The sequence below is a fragment of the Pyxicephalus adspersus genome, chromosome 12 (genome assembly GCF_032062135.1).
Source record: "Pyxicephalus adspersus chromosome 12, UCB_Pads_2.0, whole genome shotgun sequence".
Classification (NCBI taxonomy): Eukaryota; Metazoa; Chordata; class Amphibia; order Anura; family Pyxicephalidae; genus Pyxicephalus; species Pyxicephalus adspersus.
The window spans coordinates 22,314,723-22,334,616 of NC_092869.1; the positions used below are offsets into that span (position 1 = coordinate 22,314,723).

Sequence of the window (19,894 nt, forward strand, 5' to 3'; positions counted from 1 at the left end):
TAGGTCCAGTCTGCACCTAAAATACAACCTAATGTTTTGATAGTGGAAGGGTTGTAGTAGGACTTTGGCATGCTTTTCTTATAAATTACATTTACACTTTATTCAACCATATACATGTACATGAATAATATACTGACAAGGCCTATCATCACCATATCCATTACAGAAATGCAAGGAAATCTAATAAAATTTGTTAGGATGCTTGCAATGTGTCTAAATCACTTGAAGTAACCTCATAGCACAAAAATAAATAAAAAGCAAATATTGGTTAAATAGTTTAAAAAAGGCATTTTATTGATTATTAATAGCAAAATACTTCACATGGAGAACTTCATTCTGAGATTAACAGTAACCAATATTGTAAATTATGGCAACTGGCAGCTGCATAGACCTGCAAAACACAAATAACACTGCCCAAAGCTAAGACCAATTTCCTTCAACTGCTTTTGCCTGCATTGTGGCATGGAACACAATACACACAAGCGTTTCAGAGGACAAAAAACAAGAACGAACAAACAAACATAAGACAAAAGCTATGCACATTTATTATTTTCATCTGTTGCATGCTTATATTTTCAGATTTAAGCTTTAATATTTTTACCCACAATTCGAAAAGTATAAACTTCCTGCAAATACATACATGGCTGCCAACCAGAAATAAAAATTGGAGCCAGTGAAAGGTCTTTGCACCTTTGTCCCACCCCATTACATTAATTGATATTATTATGGGTTGCAACAGAAACAGTGAAGCCCAGCCTATCAGACACCAACTACCTGCAAGTGAATCCATTCTTGTAAAGTGATAAGCTTATGCACAAATTCAATGTGCTTCTCTAGCCTTCTGGTTTATTGCAAAAGAGTGAAAATTATGTTATGGCCCCATGCAATCCACTAGGCCCAGGGTCTTGACAATTAGTCATTTTAAGAACAATTAAATTAAAAATGGTTTCTTGTTGGTAATGGTGTGAGAAAAGGTTGGATCTCCCAATTCTGTGCTGGGCTCAGGACACTTCCACTATCCAAGGCACAGCTGCACAGGCTAAGCTTTGCTTGGAAGCAAAGCTATCATTGGCCCAAATTAGTTCTCATTATATCTCTATGGAGAACTTTTGGGAATTTATAAAGAACTTCCAGGCAGGTGACAAGAGAAGAATTGCAGAAACTCTATTGGAGTCTGTTATGGCTGTACCAGGAGATGGAGAATGTCATCACCAAGGTCCATTGTGATGATGAAGACCTATCTAAGAATGAAATATCATTACAAATTGAGTAGGCTGCAGCACATTCACACCATTTGGACTGGTGCAGTGTTTTCTTGTGGAAACAACAATCTGAAACTTAATAGCTCAAAAAACTTCTTTTGAAAGATGCCAATACTCCTCACAAATTCTGATAAAAAAAAGTCTAAAACAGGTCTCTAGTGCAAACTTTCAGCTGCCCAGCTAACATTTAGTTAAAAAAAGACTGCAACTTTCCTATTGTACCAACATGAGGCAGATTACAAAGCAGGAGTCATGGGGGGAGGGACTCTATAAAAATCCATTTTTACATACAATACATAAAGTATATTTATTATATATAAGAATTTTTTTATCCAGCACAGGTACATAAATAGATTTATAATTATATTAATTTCAAATATACTATACAATAATATACAAGTGAATTCTATAAAAGTAACAGAAGTAAAATAATTGCTGCAGATAGGTTCATTAAAAGTCTGGAGCATTTCCTACACTTTGTTTAGCACCAGAATAAGTCAGGAACCTACGTGCAAGCTTAAAGCCTTGTCTAATTTCATAGATATACAAGTTATTCATCTGACCCTGTAATAAACAGGTCATTTAGCTGTATATTTACATGAAACTCTATACAAGAGGTTTTAGCTATAGTAAAGTCGTTTGCCGATTCCCAGCATTGTCGAGTAGTTTGTGACTCTCCTCAGTATATTGTGTAGCAATGCTTCCGACTGTAGGAGCTTCTCAACACAAAAACTTTTCTTTGGCTGTGCTGGGGGAATTTAATTGCCACTGACACTTGCCTCTTTCTGTCGAAGTCTCTCTTTCTATACCGGAAAAAACAAAAACAAAAAACAAAAAAACAGGGTCAGTACATGAAAATGCCTTAATATATAAGAAACATAGAAAAAAACAGAAAACATTTTCAGTAATTCTGCTTATCTAATATCTAAATATCTAATAGGTTTGTGGCACTGGCAAAAATAGTGCATGAACTCTTTATGTGCATAATATTGGGTCAGAGCCCACTCACTATGCTTTAGTATGGCTTTGGGACAGCCTTGTACTTACCTGTCTTCCAAAGTAGGCTTAAACTCTGTATGCTACATCAGCACCCATACCTGACTCACTGCCTAAAACTGATACCGATCAATATATCATTAGATACAGCTCTGTGCTTTCTGTATGTTTTTGCATCAAGATCATAAACTACTGAACTCAACATAAAATTTGTTTTACTTAATACATTTTTTCATGCTTCCTTGGAGTAGTTCCCTTGATCCCAAATAAAAGAGGAAAAAGCAAAATATAAAAACATCCTTCAAGAATGTAGAACTAAGAAAATGACAAGATATTGGAAGGAAAGTCAAAACTTTTTGCCATAAAACAGTTTTTGTTGAATATTTCAGATTTTTGCCTTTACATAAAGGTTTTAAGAAACAGGAATGGTTTTATTCCTGCCTATCACCTGCTTGACAGATGTCACTGTGACCACCCTGAGGGAGTACAGCAGTTGGGCAACAGCAACTTTCTGTAATAGGTTACAGACATGTCTTGGTTCCTAGCACCTCAGTGAAAGTGGTCACGAGCCACCTCCTTGCTTCTGAGACTGACTGCTGCACCAGACATAACACAGAGACATCTCTTGTTAAAGCTGGGTAATGACGTCCTGCTCTTGATGCAGGCTGGATCAGATTCACTTTCATCGGTCTGAGGACGAAGATACATTTTCCACAATAGTTGACAGCAACTTACAGCCTGGGAATTTCCACTGCTCTGGGGTAACAATCAAAATGTGCAGCCAAAAAGCAGTATGATTCACATTGTTTTGCCCTTCTTGAATTAGTTTTCTTAAGAAATAGAGGAGATAAGCAGGGCTAACCATGATAATGATCTAGAATTTCTAGACAATAACCTAAGAATCCTTTTTATCAACTACGAGAAGGGATGAAGTATGAACATACAATGTGTGTGACCTAATTTACACAGTTTTACAAAGATGGTAGATTGCCTCCTACACTCTCTTTCATTCCATCAGAGGAGCTTATTTTCTGTAAGTATTCTAGTTTTTTGTGACCGACTTGTTTCTACCAAGATCATGAGTAATAGGAAGGGAATAACTGTATTTATGTTCGCTGATTTCAAATGGACTGCTGAGAACTTCTCCAATCCTTTCATTCCAGACTGATTACACGAAATGGAATGAAAATGCACCAATTTTCATTGTTAGCCTCCTCTCAGTTACACTAAAAAATGAACTGTACCTCTGGATCTTTGATGTGATTACAAACAAGGCACTAGCTAAGAGAAATTTGAGAAAAATTGAGAATTGAAATTTGCATGATGGCTAGCTATGGTCTACTGATGAAGATATGAATATAGATTGCTTTATGTTTAATGTAAAATGCTGTATATTTGGTCAGAGCTACATAAACAGGATAGAAATAGTAAAAATAACCATTTGTGTGAGTAATTTTTTTTCCTGACATTACAACCAATTGGAACTTTTGTGTATTTAAAACTCCACATATCTTGACAGCTATCTGAAGCTGTATGCTTCTCATTAGCTGAGTGGGTGATGTGTTTGTCAGGCAATTATGTTTTCAAAGGGTTCCCAGTAGTCCTGAACAGTAGCTTTACAGATAATAAAGGTCAGTGTGCACTGAAAAGATGGAAAATGATGTACATTTTGCCAACTCTCCAACTACTTACTGAATAATTTACACTTACAGACTTTTAAATCAAAGTCTCTAAGTTCTATACAAAACCATGAATAGGATTAGATATACTCAATCTTCCATATTTGGATTTCCAACTTTTCTTTCTATGTACACCACATAAAAAGATAGCGGCAGTGATGCTTTGTATTTTCAGTAAATTAAATGTAAATAAGTTTTCACAAAACTTACCAGACTTGCTGCAGGGTTAATCTTTTTTGTTTCTACTTTTTTCTCTGCTGTCAGTTTGTGAACGGATTCTTGAGCCAGACGAAGCCTGTAAGGTAAGAAGAAAATGCTTCAAGAAATATTGCAGTTGTAATGCATAGCATAGCGATAACACCAGGAATTTTATTTACCATTTCACTAGACAGGTTGGAATTATATACCATTTGTTTTGTGTATTCAGCTAACTTGATAAGGAAAACTGGTATGCCAATTTAAGATTGAAAGATTGAAAGTTAATTGTTGGCCTGTATCCCACCTAAGCTCCCAAAATAAATATATATATATATATTTTTTTTTTTTAAAAGGGAAGGTCAGTATGGAAAGGAGTTGGGCAGCCAAAAACACACATTTTGAAAATGCTAACTTGAGCATATCAGTATGTCCTGGGTGGCCATAGGGATGTGCGAATTTGCGCATCAGAGTGATACTTTTCATTTACTGGACCAGTTTAGCAGATGTAATTTATTATGCTAAAACCCTACCCAAGTCATATCAGATGCTATTAAAGCATCTGATGTAAAATTGATTTGTAGAGTTGTGGAAACCCCATAAGGCCCCTGGAGGTAACCTAATGAAACTCTAGTAAAAGATCTTCTAAAGCTATGGTGCCCAACTGTTAGTCTGGGGGCTGCATGTGGCCCCTGGAACTTGCTGGGAGGCCCTCAGGCTCCAGCAGACAGTGGTCTATTTCAGTACTCGCTCAAACAATGCAAAGACATTTTTTTAGACCATTTTAGTAGTGATCACTTTGGTTAAATTCTTTCACATTTGTAAATTTTTTGTGCTTTTTCTCTATTTAGGTTTTGCTTTTGTATCGTTTTTTTTTTTTTAGTAATGCTAAAAGAAACTTCAAATGTGGCACAAAATGTGAAAGTATTTAATTGTAAAAGGGAAGTAATTCTTTGATTTCCCGCCTAATATTGTCTGGGTCTTAGTTGTTCCATCTCTAACTCCTTCTAAAATAGGTTTGTAGACTTTGGTCCATCTCTTGTCCCACGTCTGCAGCCTCTGACAGCTCTTCATTACAAATACAGAATATCAATTGTGGCCAGGGGCTGAACTTGAGGCACCGCATATCAAGTACATTTGTGTTCAGAATAATAGAAGTGCAAATAAAAAAAAGAATGAAGTTCAAAATTCATATACAGACAGTCCCTGGGTTACAAACTAGGTTCTGTAGGTTTGTTGAAACGTGCAATTTTTTTTTATTGAATGCAACTTGAATGGATATTTGTCTTAACATATTTTTTACCTTTCTGTACATACTTACTATGAATGTTTAAAAAGCACTACAACCCTAAACAATCTTGGTAGAAGACTTGTTGGATAGGTTGGGATTGGCATTAGAGAGTCAGAGTTGGATTCTGCTGCTGGAGTCAGTTTCCTAAACTAGGCATCAAGGTAGGTTTGCAGAGAGCTTTTATCTCATCATAAATAGCAGTATAACATCTCAGGCCTCTTGGTAACTGTATAGTAAACTTTGGATAAAGTCTCTGTATCAGGATCTTGCACCTCTAACTTTGCTCTAAATTTCTGTATGATATATAGTACAGTGGTCTCTGTGAAGGCGGGCACTCCTCATCGGTAGCGCATTTCTAGGAACAATAGATTTTCTGATTAACACAGACTGTGTGGAGAATCGAACGGTACGGTACGCTTTGTCTGCAGCCCAGTGATCGCCTGCTGTACAGCTTCCATTTGTAAGTACAGGTTGTATGCCAGTCGGATGTTTGTAATTCGGGAACTGCCTGTAATAGCCTTTATTTCCATACACATAAAAGCATTGGTAACACTACACATTATATTCCAAATAACATATTGAAGAAAAATGTACCAAATCATGGTATTCCTGAACAGAAATTGAATTTCTTTGAATCATTGAGTGTTGCATGGAGTTGACCAAATTTGTCACCTGTGAACAGGTAGTCCAGCCAAGGATGATTGGGCTACATTTCACAATTTTTCTGCATTTCTTCCGTCACAAATGCACTAAAACCTGCATGTACTATTTGCCACCTTCTAGTGTGTCTGGCGGATGCCAACTTTTACAATAAGCTGCAAAGCACTCATATGCGAATTTAAAAGGTCCATTTCTGAGCAAATATGGGTGGATCTACCAATGTTTTAAAATGTTCCTAATGACTACATAAAACTACTTTTTGTTGTATACCAGTTTCTTTGGTGGAATAATATACTGTTTCTATGTTAATTTGCTATGAAATTTACTTCTACAACAAGCCTGCTGTTCTGTGAAGTATGGTTTGCAAAACCATCTGGAAATTTTGTTCATGACACAAAGTGGCACATACAAAAACATCCCCCACTCCCAAGCTGGGGCTTTACATGTCCCTTGGGAGACTATATATTGCAGCCTAAACTATTAAACGCATCTGGTTACCCTTTTCTCGCCGCTCTGCATTAAAATGTTTAAAATCTTCTAATTGATTTATTCAAGTCAATAAAATAAATGCCACAAAGTCTCACACTGTTTAGCTTTCAGGTTTATGGCAAAACAAGACACTAACAATATTAAAAGAAAGGAGAAAAATAGACAGCAAAAACAAGCAGCGTACACAGGAAGCAGTGATTTAAGCTGCATATTTAAAAAAAAAAAAAAAAAAAAAAAAAAGTGTTGCTGTTGTGTGGTCACCCATGAGTTTCAGGGTGGCATTTTATAGTCTGATTGAAGCAAAGCAATACCAAAGACTTGAGCATTAAGTGCAATGATCGGGTGAGGATGCTCGTGAAAGTCTTCCATATGTGGCAATAAGTGCTTTCAACCATCAGAAGAGCTGGTTGTCACCAAGGGTGGTTTAATTTCTTCAGTGTGCAGAAAAGCAAAGAAACACATGGGTACAGTGAAGGCTAGGTGTGAACTGGCTTGTAAGTAGCTTTTCCTGACACAGGTTGTGCTGAACAGAAATGGGAGCAGGAGTGCACCCTCCCCAACATCTGCTAAGCTTAATTAAATCCTGTGCAGTAGCTTTAGTAGCAGTCTTGCAGTGGGAGGCTTATACTGCTGAAGTTGAACTCCCTTAAATGTTGCAAAAAACCTAAAGTTGTTCCACCAATTTATCCTAACCCTACCTGTTTGCTTGTCTACGTTCCCAATGGCAAAGGCCTAACAAGGATCTACAAGATAGAGGCTTTGTAGAATACCCTTAATGAGCTATTCTATCCCATTTAGCTGCATGCTTGTTTTACGTATGTAAGACTTCTGAAACCAAAAGATCAGCTTTACATCCAGGCAACTGGCATTCTTATGAGTTCAGCGTAATGGCAGATCACAATCTCTCAGTATAAATTCTCTTTTACTCTTGATATCACCTTAAAATGTAACAGTTATTGTAGTTCCTGTTCTCTGGTTAAAAATCTAGACATTTATGAAAACAATAATAAAAACTGTGTTTCTAACAAAACCCAAACTGGAAGAGGGAGAGAAAGTAGTAAAAATCAAACTGGTGTGTTGCATTGCACAAATAAGCTCATCTTATCTTCCTATTTGCTGCCCAGTCACAGGCTGGGAGCAAGAAGGTGACTAAACTGTTTTGCTTAACTGCAGAAAAAAACAGGGTCCAGTCTATAACTAGGTTAGCTCTGTATATTACTAAACAAAAACACAAGTTTTTATATTCGGTAAATTAGTCTACACATAAATCAACTAACCTTTAGTGGATTGTCTGGAGAGTTTATGTTTAATTTCTATCTGTAATCCAGTGATTTTTGATAAAGCAATCAAGGCTGCAAGGTTGGACTTTACAATATTCCCAAGAAAATTGTCTTAAGGAACCCAGACACAAAACATGGCAGATGCTAAAACTGTCAGGAATAAGCAAGGATCTCACATCACTATGAGGCCCTGGGTTTCCTAATCAGCCACACTCACAATGAGACAGTTGCTCAAACAGGTTATGAATCATGTTCCATCTGCTAGTACTACCCCCCCCCCCCCCCAACAACACCACACCAGCCTCCAATGACAATAAAAGTTTGCCTAAGGGTGCTTAGATAATGGATGGACAATCCCACATCTATGGATAGGGGAATCACTGAGCTACACAGTAATATTGCTAATCCCAGCAGTTGCCATAACATGCTCAGAGCTGACCTGCTACTGCTAAGTCACCAAGCGTTCTGTATGGCTCTGCCCCTAAAGATACAAGTATGCTGTAGCCAAAACCAGTTTATGTCAAACAAGTCAGGCCAGACCAGGAAAAGGAAAAAGGTAAAAAAAAATGATAACAGGGAAAAGGCAGCCGAGAAGGCGGTGGAATCTGTTCCAAATTAGCTAAGGTCTCCTTTCATTTTACTAGCAAGTAATTGGAAGCGGTAAAGAAAAGTGTAACTTATCGGATCTGGCGTGTTTATCTTTTCATGAGGACAGCCGGCCGCTGGCTGGTTCCCTCTGGAGCCCTGGGGGGGGTAAATCACCTTCCCTTGATGTCCATTTGATCCAAAAAGAAAACAAAGGCGCCTGCAGAATGAGTGAGTGTAATTTGGGCGGCCCAGATGCTGTGTAATGCAAGGAAGGGCCTTGATTGGAAACGTACCTTTCTGTGGAGAGGGCTTTGCTCTCTCGTTTCCACATGCCCTTGAAGTCGCTGCAGAATTCATACCACACCACAAAGAAGGAATTGGGGCTGACTTCCTTCTCACCAGATTTTGGCTTGGCTCCAAAATATCCTACTGTTTCTTCAAAGCTGTGAGTGGGAAAAGAAGTTGTCAGCAAACAAGATCCCCTGGGCAGAGAATATGTTCCCCTCCACCTCATCTTTTTATCAACTCCTCAAAAATATGAGCCATTTGTGACTCACTGTACGACACAATATTGAAAAACTTCCCCAACCTTACAGTCTCTGTATACTGGTGAACATGATCAGCATCACAACAGTAGTTGCGTTCTTTAGAAACTCATTAATGTTCTTTTGGTGTTTAATAAATAATTACCTAACACTTACACTCTATGAATAATCCTGAATGTAACACATAGCAAGTTTTAGAAACAAAATGTGAACTGTTTCTAAAAAAATTGTGTGCCAAACACCTTTGCAAGCATAATTATCTTTTAAAACTGGAAGTGATATATAATCACTGGGCTGCACATTACCTATGTTATATATTTATTATTTCTAAATCTCCTAACCAGATATAAGAATAATTTATTACTGTTTGTTACATATCTATAGACTCTTCTACCAACAAAGATAAAATAAATTCATTCAAATTGACTGCATACCTGCTTTTTGCTTTGCTTAAATTATTTTCTTCTATTTTATGCTCTTCTTTGGCTGAAAAATAAGGAACAAATTAAGCCCCAAAACATATAGGTAGTATTTTTGTAGATCTCAATTGACTAAACCTCTCATCTCCATCTCCAGAGCAAAACTATACAGAAAACAAAAACAGACTAATAAAGAGGGTATAGGATTTACTGCTTAACTATATGGAAAGATAAAGATAACGATAACAGGTCATTACCTAATACTTATATAGTAATTTAGATAATCTTTAACATTCCCCTCACATCTTTACCATCCCACTTAAACTGCTGGTCAACAAATATGAGGTGTCCATGTTATCCAGGCAGAAAGTGGGAATCAAAAAAGGGACTGGCCCTCTGAGATAAAAAAAATAAGACTCAGGATGGATTTAAGCAAGGAAAGAGCTTAGACAGCGTCGTCGCCTTCGTTTGCATGTTTACCTAAAGACATACTCTAACCATTTACCCTTCCCTATTAGAATCGAGAAAGCCTCAGATTTGCTGCAGGTGTCTGGGTATTATTTAAAAGCTTTACTTACTATGAAAATCAGCATAAGCATATTCAAACAATGGTGCAAAAATGCATCTGAATGAAGTAAGGGGGGGGGGGGAGTCTAAGTCAGCAAACAAGAACCTTGTTGGATTTGATGATATCTGCTTTCCTTTATTTAGTTTGTTTACTATGGATAACAATTCACTGTCAAGAGAAGAGCACAGGTGAAGTTTCTATATGCCTATAAAGTAAAAAACAACATCTTGATGTAATGTTTATTCATACCCAGACATTAAAATGTTATAGTAAGACAAGCTCTATTAATAACATACCCTGTTTCCCCTATGATAAGGCACTGTCCTATATTTTTTGAAATGCCAAAATATGCCCTAGGTCTTATTTTTAGGGGGATGTCTTATTTTTCCATGATGAAGACTACAGTACACATTTATTGGTAAAAATCACTCATGATCACTCATGTGCTATTGATTATCCCCTTCTGATCACTCTGTGCCATTCATTGTCCCCTTCTGATCACTCATGTGCCATTCATTGTCCCCTTCTGTTCACTCTGTGCCATTCATTGTCCCCTTCTGTTCACTGACTCCGTTAGGGCAGGGATCAGCAGCTTGCTTGTCCTTTGAAGTTACTTTCAGTTTCACTCTGCACTGCAGCCAGCATCGAGGAGTCACACAGAGGCACACAGTGGCAGGTATCGTTGGGTGTCCTATTTGCGGGGGTGCTTTATTTTATTTTTTTGAGCAAAAATCGGGGGTGGCTTATTTGATGGGGATGCCTTATCATCGGGGAAACACTGTAAGAACATTGTCACTTCATGTTTTCATGTCTGGGTGCAGTTGTTTTTCCATTATATTACTGACTGACACTAACTGACACTCAACTCATATGTTAATTGTCACTCATCCATCAATATCAGCCCTTAAGTTTCTGGCCTAACCCAACTCAGCCAAAATGATACACAAGTACAACATTTTTATGTGTAACCCTTTAGTGGTTTATCCCACAAACCCAATTGTCATGTGATTGCCAGGATTCTGATCAAAGAAGATATAGAAAGAAGACTACAACAAAAATTTAGTAGCAGGCCACAATTTAATTCTATTGCGATGGATTGAATATGTCCGCCAATGCATGGAAGATACTACTTAATACCCAAACAAGCTTTATTCTCATATAATATATATATATATAAATAAATAAAAAATATACATATATATATATATATATAAAATGAAAACAGAATTATCAGCTAAGGTTTGAACTATTCTGAGCTTCAAAAGGTGAACATAATACACATATGCATACACGCACACTCGCACATACTGGGAGTGTAGAAATGAAGTGAAACTACATTGCAAACAGGCTGTTTTTTTATTTTAGAAGGGAAAGGCAAAGTGTTTCTTCTGCAATAAAACATACTTACTGTACCTGTCTGTATAGGTCAGTTTAGGATATGCCAGGTAACCCGGCAGTTTCCCAAACAGGTCTTTGGGTGTGAGCCACTGTTACCTAATAGGGAAAATCAATACAGGTTGGCATGCCTATAGCCATGCCCTCTGAGTGACAGGGGCTTCCACACAAAAACCCCCAGTACATTAGTTGGACATATGTGCACTGATCTGATACTGTTCTTGCTGTATGCCAAAAATATTTTGAGATGTCAGCCATACCTCTATTTCTGCCTTCAGCAAGATAGGTGCCAGAGCTATTGCCATGGGGAAAAGACCTCCTCCCCTTCCTGGTGTAATGTTGGAGAAATTAGAGATAAATCTTTGCCCACACCACAACATTCACCAGCTGCAAAAGCAGTTGTGTGACCACTTTAAAAAAGGCATTTTTTTATAAATAGGGAAAACCAGACTAATTAGTGTTCACATACACCTTAAAAATTAAATGATTAAGGCTGATGTATGCCTTCAATCACACCAGGTCATTTACTTAAAAGCCAAGTATGTTTTATGAGGATAGAATTTGTAGCAGCCTTATTTAAATTGTATCAAACTCCTTTCTACTTTTTTCATATTTAAACAGTAGGACATTAATGAATCACTTTCCCTTACAGTACAATTGTACAAGGTGTCCGAGGATGATCTGATTGTTTCTATAGATGACAGTCTTCTCCACCTGCATGCAATCTGCCCAAGATAATCTTATTCACAGAACTTGCTTGAAAGGCTATTTATATATAAGTTGCAATGCCGCCAGAACATGTTGTAACAATATGATTCTAATAAAACTGTCTAAGAGCAGAAACACAAGATGACATATGAGGATGAAGAGGCTTAAATGCAGTGTGGCATTCACTAGTGTAAGTAAAGACTACCAGGAATAAAGCCGAGGGGAGACATTTTACTGTATAAGTAACTTACAAGGTTAAAGTGGAACTCTTATAAATATATATCTTTCCTGTTGGAATAAAAAAAAAAGTTTAGGAGTTTTTAGTTTCTGTTGCATGCTGTGTTGCCCTTTTGGATATGTCTTCTTGAGTCACCTTCAAAGCAATAAAGCACTAGTAGTCTTTCTCTGCAAATGCGCTTTAGAAATGTGAACTGGCCCTCACTGATTTTAGAAGCCTTATTTGAAATGACGACAATTACATCAAAGGAGATTTAGGCAACTCTCTAGAAGAGCAAGGGCATGTGCACTGGGTGCCAGGATCTAGCTAAGCTCCTGCTTTCCATTGTTAAAAAGATTTGCAACCTAAACCTTCCCCTTTGGGGAATAAACTTCCCCAGTATACACAGACTGACTGAACTATATAAGGTTAAGCTTACCTTTCTGGATAAACTCAGTCATTCGGTCTTTGAAAGGCTGGAGATGTTCTTCTGGGGAGTCGTTCATCACAATATTTGCATTTTCCTCACACACTGTCCAGAAAGAAAAATGATGATGTGTTAATATCTTTGTTACATAGGAAGAACTATTAACCACCTACAGCAGGTGTACCTCTCCTACATCAAAAATGACTAATGGTATTTTAAGGGGAAGGTATCAATGTTTCTATGCTGACATTTCTAATGAAATATAGCAAATTACCAGTACATGCACTGTAACAATATCAAGGATTGCTGTAAACTGAACTGCAAAAACATTTTACCTAATAAAAAAAAGGCAGCAAATGACACCCACCTACAATTTCTTCCCACCCGGCTTAAAAAAATTTCTGGGTCGAGCACTGTATATACATACATACATATATATATATATTTTACACACACATACATATACATATATATATATATATATATATATATATATATATATATATATACACACACACATATATATATCAGTGTTTGAGACAGGAAAGCAGAAGTTCCCATAATCAAACTGCCTTAAAACATCAGTTGAATAACTAGGAGTCTTAACATATACTTGGTGTATTGGAACTTCATGACTAGTTCAACAGTAAAGCATGCCATCTCCCATGCTAAAGTAGTGTAGGCTTTATTACAAAGCATAGCAAAGCTCTGCAACAAATATTCACCTATACTGGCCAGCAGATATACAATATATACTTATCTTACTGAGTTGCCAATTTTTATTTAAAACATACATAAATATAACTAATGCAATGAACACTAAAAGCTTATTAGATTTTGCTACACAATGGATTGAAGTTAAAGCAACCTATATCACTACAGCACACAGTCAAGGAGTCTGCTGGTCTAACTTATTTTAGTTAGCAACACTCACACTTATACAATTGAAAGAAAATAAATTACTCTTATGTTGATGGTGCCCACTCAATACGAGTAATAGAATAAATAATTTGTGATATTACCATAAAAGATCTGGCACCTGTTATCAAGTGACTGTGGGAATGTACAAATTACTATATATGTGAAGTAATTTCAATTACTCTTCACACATTCCTCCGCTAATTGTTTATCACCCATAAGATTATCTAAATAGCTGAATTTACTGAAGGAGTAGAACATGTTTTCTTCATGAAATTAGTTTTTACTTAGCTTGGTGAATAGGTTAAGATTGACGAGTTAAGCCAAGTTAGGATTCACTTAACGATTCCATTCCTCTGCCCATTGGTTTCCCTAGTCCCCATAATCCTTATGCTTTTGTTGCATTTTTAAAAGCGATATTTTAGGTAAACTCCAAGTTTACTAATGCTGGAACGTCTTGAACCTGTTCCATTTCCTATGAACCTTAGTATAGTATTTATAGTTTCTGTTACTGACAAAAAGCTCTATAAATATTTGTAAAGGTAACGGCAGCAAAGTTCAAACCATCGGGTGCAGAATGCAGTAATCAATGTTACTAATCAGATTGAAACGCTAATTAAGAATGACAGCGAGCACCATTAGCCTTTTAAGAGAGAAGGGAACAGACAACTATAATGTTGGGAAAACATAGAAAAAGGGTCAAGAAACCGAAGTCGATAAGGACACAAAAAGGTTTAGGTTATGCAAACAAACCTCCCAGTTCTGAGATATCAGTAGAACACTTTATTTACCTCTGTCAGAGGGTTATGCTACATACAAACAAATCCAATTTAGAAATACCCCTTCATGGTAGAAGATTACTACGCTGTGTAAACAACTTTGGCATATCTACACGATAATATGTGTTAGCAACAATCCCAGAACACAACTGTATGAAAAAGTTTAAATGTTAAAAAAATAAAACATCTTTTAAAGGCTTAGTTATTTGCTAAAAACGTAAAGGTACCTTAAACATGCCAAATACACATCACATAAATATTCAATTGATATGCCAAACTTATTTTGAGCTGCTTTTTACAACAGCAATGGGAACAAACTCCAAAATATGGTATTTTATGAAAGTAGAGAACACAACCAATTTATATGTCAGTGGTGTTGTTAGATCACAATTATTAGTGCAGCGGTTTACGAAACACAAATTTTACATTAATCTATTCCCTTTCCTTGATCAAACACTGCTGCAGCCAGAACTTTCTGTACATGCCCATGGTTGACAGCAAACTCCATCTGACAAGAAGTTTGCAATGGACATCCAGCAAATTTTGGTGTTTTTCTAGGGTGAAATGGTGAATTCTCTTGTAAGGAAAGCTATATCATGTGAGAACGGAAAACACTAAAGCAGGGTTGTCAAATTCAAATACACAGTGGGCTAAAAATTTAGACAAAGTCGCAGGCTAAACTTGAAACTGAAATAGCACCGCTACTACAAGTCCCTGCGTCAAGAAAACAGGCCACTGCGGGGCTTAATGTTATGAGTGGCTTGAACTACCTCTTCACTGAGATACCACCGCTACTACAATTCCCTGCGTCTATAAAACAGTCCAATACGGGGCCACACATGGGCAGAGAGGCCGCTGGTCTAGAGATGTGAGTGATGCCGCTACTAAAATTCCCAGCATTACTTGCCTCTATAAAACAGTCCAATAGGGGACCATGCATAGACGGAGAGGCCGCTGGTCTATAGGCGCTAGTAATGCTAGGAATTGTAGTAGCAGGGTTGGGGAAAAAACAGACTGGTCAGGCTTCCTTTAAAAATGCAGGATGCAAAAGTGTGAATACAGTACATATAGTGAAAAGAAAACAAAACATGTGCAAGGGTTTACACAGCTTATATTAGGTTAGAATTAAATCTTTAAAAGCAAGAGGCCAAATAATGTATGTAGTTGTTAGTGCAGCAGCCTTTGATCCCTGAGCCACAAACATGCTTATCAAAGCATAAGCAGAGCTTTTAAACTGTTTATTTATGTCCCTGCATTAAAACTCTTTCCAATCTTTCCAATCTTGGCCCTGTCCCTTGCTTCCACAAAACCCCTTTTACTAACTTAAAATTATTTTCTTGGAGCTGTTAAGCTGTTACTACATAAGCAAGGGGAAAAGTATTTGTCTTATTAAACAAGCAAGTTTGATGGAGTTAAACACATGGCCTTAAAAGATGACAGAGAGGAATTCTTGCATGTTTGAAGTCTATTTCCCACAGATTTGGTGTATTCGGGTATAAAACCTCCCACCCTAAGTTCAGTTTTATTATTACTATGCACATCATATATTAACAAAGTTTCTGTGTTGTTTACATTGTTATCTATCAAATTGCCCAGAAATAAAGGATCCATTATTATCAGTCCAAGTCAAAGGACTGATTTTCGAAGGCTTCATAGCCCAGACTGAATTCTTATCTTGCCATTCCATTTCCCAGAAATGATTATTTATAAAATATTTAAATGAAGCTTCTAAATATTGTGCAGCATTACAGACCTGAATGTTTCTTTTGTTGCCAAAAATACTTTTCATTTCAGCCATGTGGGACATCTAATATTTTAATTAAAAAGGGAAGGAGTATATCAATGGAGAAAGGAAATATAATATTGTTTGATACTTTGTTTCATGAAGTTCATGGGTTTCCAGCAATGTCCAGCGTTATACACAGGTGCTAGGAGATAGTACCAAAAACAAGTCCAAAGCACATATTTTTGCCTTTTTGTAAACACCATGACAGTGTACAGGCGCATCACAAACAATGGGTTCCAGATATATATATATACACATACATATATATATATATATATATATATATATATAATATACAGACTATATGACCTGCAATTTCAGGACACCATTTAATACTGAATAAATGTATGTTCATGTGTATGCATTATTTAATACTTTAGGGTTTCCATACCCACAAATTTGAACATATTATGTTTTTTTTTTTTATAGCGCCAACATATTAGTAGGAGTTTACAGTTTCTATGGTCATGTCATCTCAAAGTCTTCTTGTCCAAGCAACAAAACACAAGTGAGTTCTTGACAGGCTCGCCGATAATGTCACACCTAATTACCTAGCAGTAGATTCCGACAACAGAGAAAGCATCTGTCCTTGCACAAATACAAGGGCCTATTTACAGCGGACACTTAAACAAGGTCTATTACCTTGGTAATATGTGGTCCTAGGAATGATTTTCCCCCAATCTTTACAAAGCCTTTGGGCTCCAGGAATCCAAGCAAAGATTTAGGTTAGTTTTTTCCTCTAATTGTCATTAACCCTGTAGCCATTAATCCGTAGGTGAGAAACCTAGGTAACACATACATACCAAAAACAATCCTGCCAGCTAGTGATTCACAGTACAAATACTTAGCTAAAAGAGACTGACAACTTTCTACTAAATAGCTGATTGCCATTTGTCTAAAACCAGATTTACAGATTTTCTTCTGTCTCAAATTTAAAAGAAAAATGGTTCTCTGCATGCCAAAATCTATTTGCAAACTGTCTTGTCCTCATGGACTTTAGCAAACCCATGTCTCGTAAGCTGTTTTTCTAAATTTTAGGATGAGACAGCATGGGCAACAGCCAAAAATAACAAAGCCTAATACCATTGTGTGATTTCTTATGTTGACAGAAGATTTGGGTTTTTTGAATTTGGACCAACAAGCCATGTTAAGCTTCTGGGTGATGAACAAAAGGAAGACAGTGTTGCAATACATTTGAAAAGGCTCTCAAATCAATAAAATCCCTTGAAAAACTCCCCAGGCAGAGGTTCCTACATCAATAGAGAGACCCAACAAAGCCCCTTAGACTCACTGGCACAAAAACTTTTTTAATATTAATAAAAACACTTTTATGGTATTCAACCAAAGTGGCACAAATATACCTTTAAGATCTTTTCTCAACTTTCGTAAATCTTTTTCTAGGTCCTCAAATTTCACCTGAGCTGCTTGAAAGAAATCCTGAGGTTCTGGCAATGGAAATAAACTCTTCTCTGTGCCTGAGTCCTACAAGACACACAAGTCTCAGAAAAATCCATAAAAAAAAGTCATAACAAAGATACATGAATGAAATTAGTACAGATAAGAATGTGATAAACATGACTAAAAAATAAAAAGATGGGTGGGGAAGAACTTACTTTGTCAAAGTGTCGAAGATAATAGCGAACAACATAATCGACCAAACTAACACCATTATCCTAAAGACAAAAAAAAAAACATTAGACATAAGGTTAAAAACTTGGCAGTGGTAAACTTTTATTAGTGTGTATGAAGATAAACAGAAAAATACTCCTGTTTAAAATAAAAAAAACACACACAATGATATAGTTGTACACCTTTGAATAATTTGAAACACTAACAAAGTTTTTCAAAAATCAAAGCACATCTACTTTACTTCAGTAAGTGGCTCAGTATTTTACTAATGCTACAAAGGAAATCTGGCCTTGCCCCAAAAGCACTCAAGCTAATATATAGTACAGTCAGACAGTACTTGATATAAGCTTGAAATAAAAACATTGTGGATTACCTTTGGCTTCCATGCCCAGAATGTACACATGGCTTGGACTTTTTTTTTTTTTAACCAGAAATAAGAAATTGTGGTAACAAATATAAGATATACTTGCAATCATGTACCGATGTGTGGGGGAGGAGTGAAGGGGTTGGTGCGTTCCGTGCTACATTTCCTCAAGATTTTGCAAAGGTTCAGAAAGTGTCCGAAATTACCCAAAAGGGTATTTCAGATTCTTACGTCTCAGAGATCAGGTGGCATGGCTTGGACTTGTGATTACGCCAAGCCTTGACCTGTCATTCAATTGTTTGGTCTCCTGGCTAGTGCAGGTATGCAATCTAGAAGCCAGAAGGAGTGGCTTAGTGTCCACTTTTCACTTTCCAGAAATCAAGACCATATATGCACAGGGGGTGGGATTTATGGTGAACTACAAGGATACACAAATTAAAAATAAAATATGTGACTAAAAAACTGTAAGCAATTGTTAAAGAAAACATATGTTTTATATTTGCCTTAAGTTCAGTGTAGAATATGGAAAACACACAAAATGAATCCATAGATATTGAAAAGCAGATTTAGGTATTTAGTGTGCCTACTTGGACATGAGTTTAAAATGTTCTGGTATTGTGTAATAAAGTCTAATATTGCAAAAAAATAAATAAATAAAAAAAATAAAACAATATTTACCAAGTACCACGCTACACTTTGTACATATATTAAAAAAATTCATTTAGAAAATTAAAATTTCACATGCAAAAATTAAGCTAAAATTTCCTTACCCTGCTCTTAACATCTTTGAGCTTAGGAAGAATTTCCAGACCAAACCCATCTGCTTGTCCTCGAGTTCGGTTGCCTCCATTCATATAGTTTCCAAATGCAAGAATAAGACCCATAATGTCCTTTACACTCTCCATTTGCAAAAGTCCCTAGAACATAAATTCCACATTTAAACACAGGACAATGCTTTCCAACTCCCACCTGAAACAGAATTCTTTACAGGATAACAATATATAAGCATTTGACATCGTAACTGTGCTAGGTATGCCAATCTAACCACTTTTCCTCTCATTCATATCAAGTGATATTATTTACAATATAGAAGACAATTGCACTTAGAGTCACTTATGATGGAAATTTATTTTAATAAAAACTGTTGGAAATGGGTTACCCTGCTATAGAATTACCTTACTGAGCAGTTTGATTATGTCCATTTAGCTCAAAGAAATTACATCACTGGCAATATCTTCTACAAAGACGGCTGCATCTCAATAAATAAGAATATCATCCAAAAGTTATTTTATTTAGGTAGGTAAATTCAAAAAGTGAAACTCATATTATTTAGTCCAGAATGCTTTGATGGTGGTGTTCAGCTTGACTGCAGTCTCATTTTCCTCTTGACAATACCTCATAGACTCTCTATGGGGTTTGGGTGAGGCAAGTTTGCTGGGTAATCAAGCACAGTGATATAATGGTGATTAAACCAGGTACAGGTAGTCCCCGGGTTACATATGAGATAGAGACTGTAGGTTTGTTCCTAACCTCCCTAGCAGTTCATTTTTTTCCGTTTTTATATGTCTAAAAGTGGTACATTGTTTTTCATGAAAATGTATTTTACAGTATAATATAATAGTATGAGTATAATAAAGTTTGAAAGAAAATCATGTAAAAATAATACATTTAATTAAATAAAAAATCTATGTATTAAAAA

At 36.4% G+C, this 19,894-nt stretch overlaps 1 protein-coding gene across 4 annotated transcripts in view; it reads right to left on the reverse strand.

Moving 5' to 3' along the window:
* Positions 1 to 264: 264 nt before the first annotated feature.
* The window catches only part of FMN1 (formin 1), a 121,512-nt gene continuing 101,882 nt past the window's right edge, over positions 265 to 19,894 (reverse strand). For 2 of the 4 annotated variants that reach the window (XM_072428953.1, XM_072428955.1), the window contains 8 exons: positions 18,966 to 19,112; positions 17,816 to 17,875; positions 17,564 to 17,684; positions 12,732 to 12,824; positions 9,420 to 9,471; positions 8,734 to 8,883; positions 4,148 to 4,232; positions 265 to 2,065 (listed from right to left, as the gene is read on the reverse strand). In XM_072428953.1, coding sequence (XP_072285054.1) covers positions 2,021 to 2,065; positions 4,148 to 4,232; positions 8,734 to 8,883; positions 9,420 to 9,471; positions 12,732 to 12,824; positions 17,564 to 17,684; positions 17,816 to 17,875; positions 18,966 to 19,112 — 753 coding nt within the window. In that variant the 3' untranslated portion in view covers positions 265 to 2,020. Of the gene's footprint in view, positions 2,066 to 4,147; positions 8,658 to 8,733; positions 8,884 to 9,419; positions 9,472 to 12,731; positions 12,825 to 17,563; positions 17,685 to 17,815; positions 17,876 to 18,965; positions 19,113 to 19,894 lie in introns of those variants that run through there. The other 2 variants (XM_072428952.1, XM_072428954.1) reach the window with 1 other exon arrangement.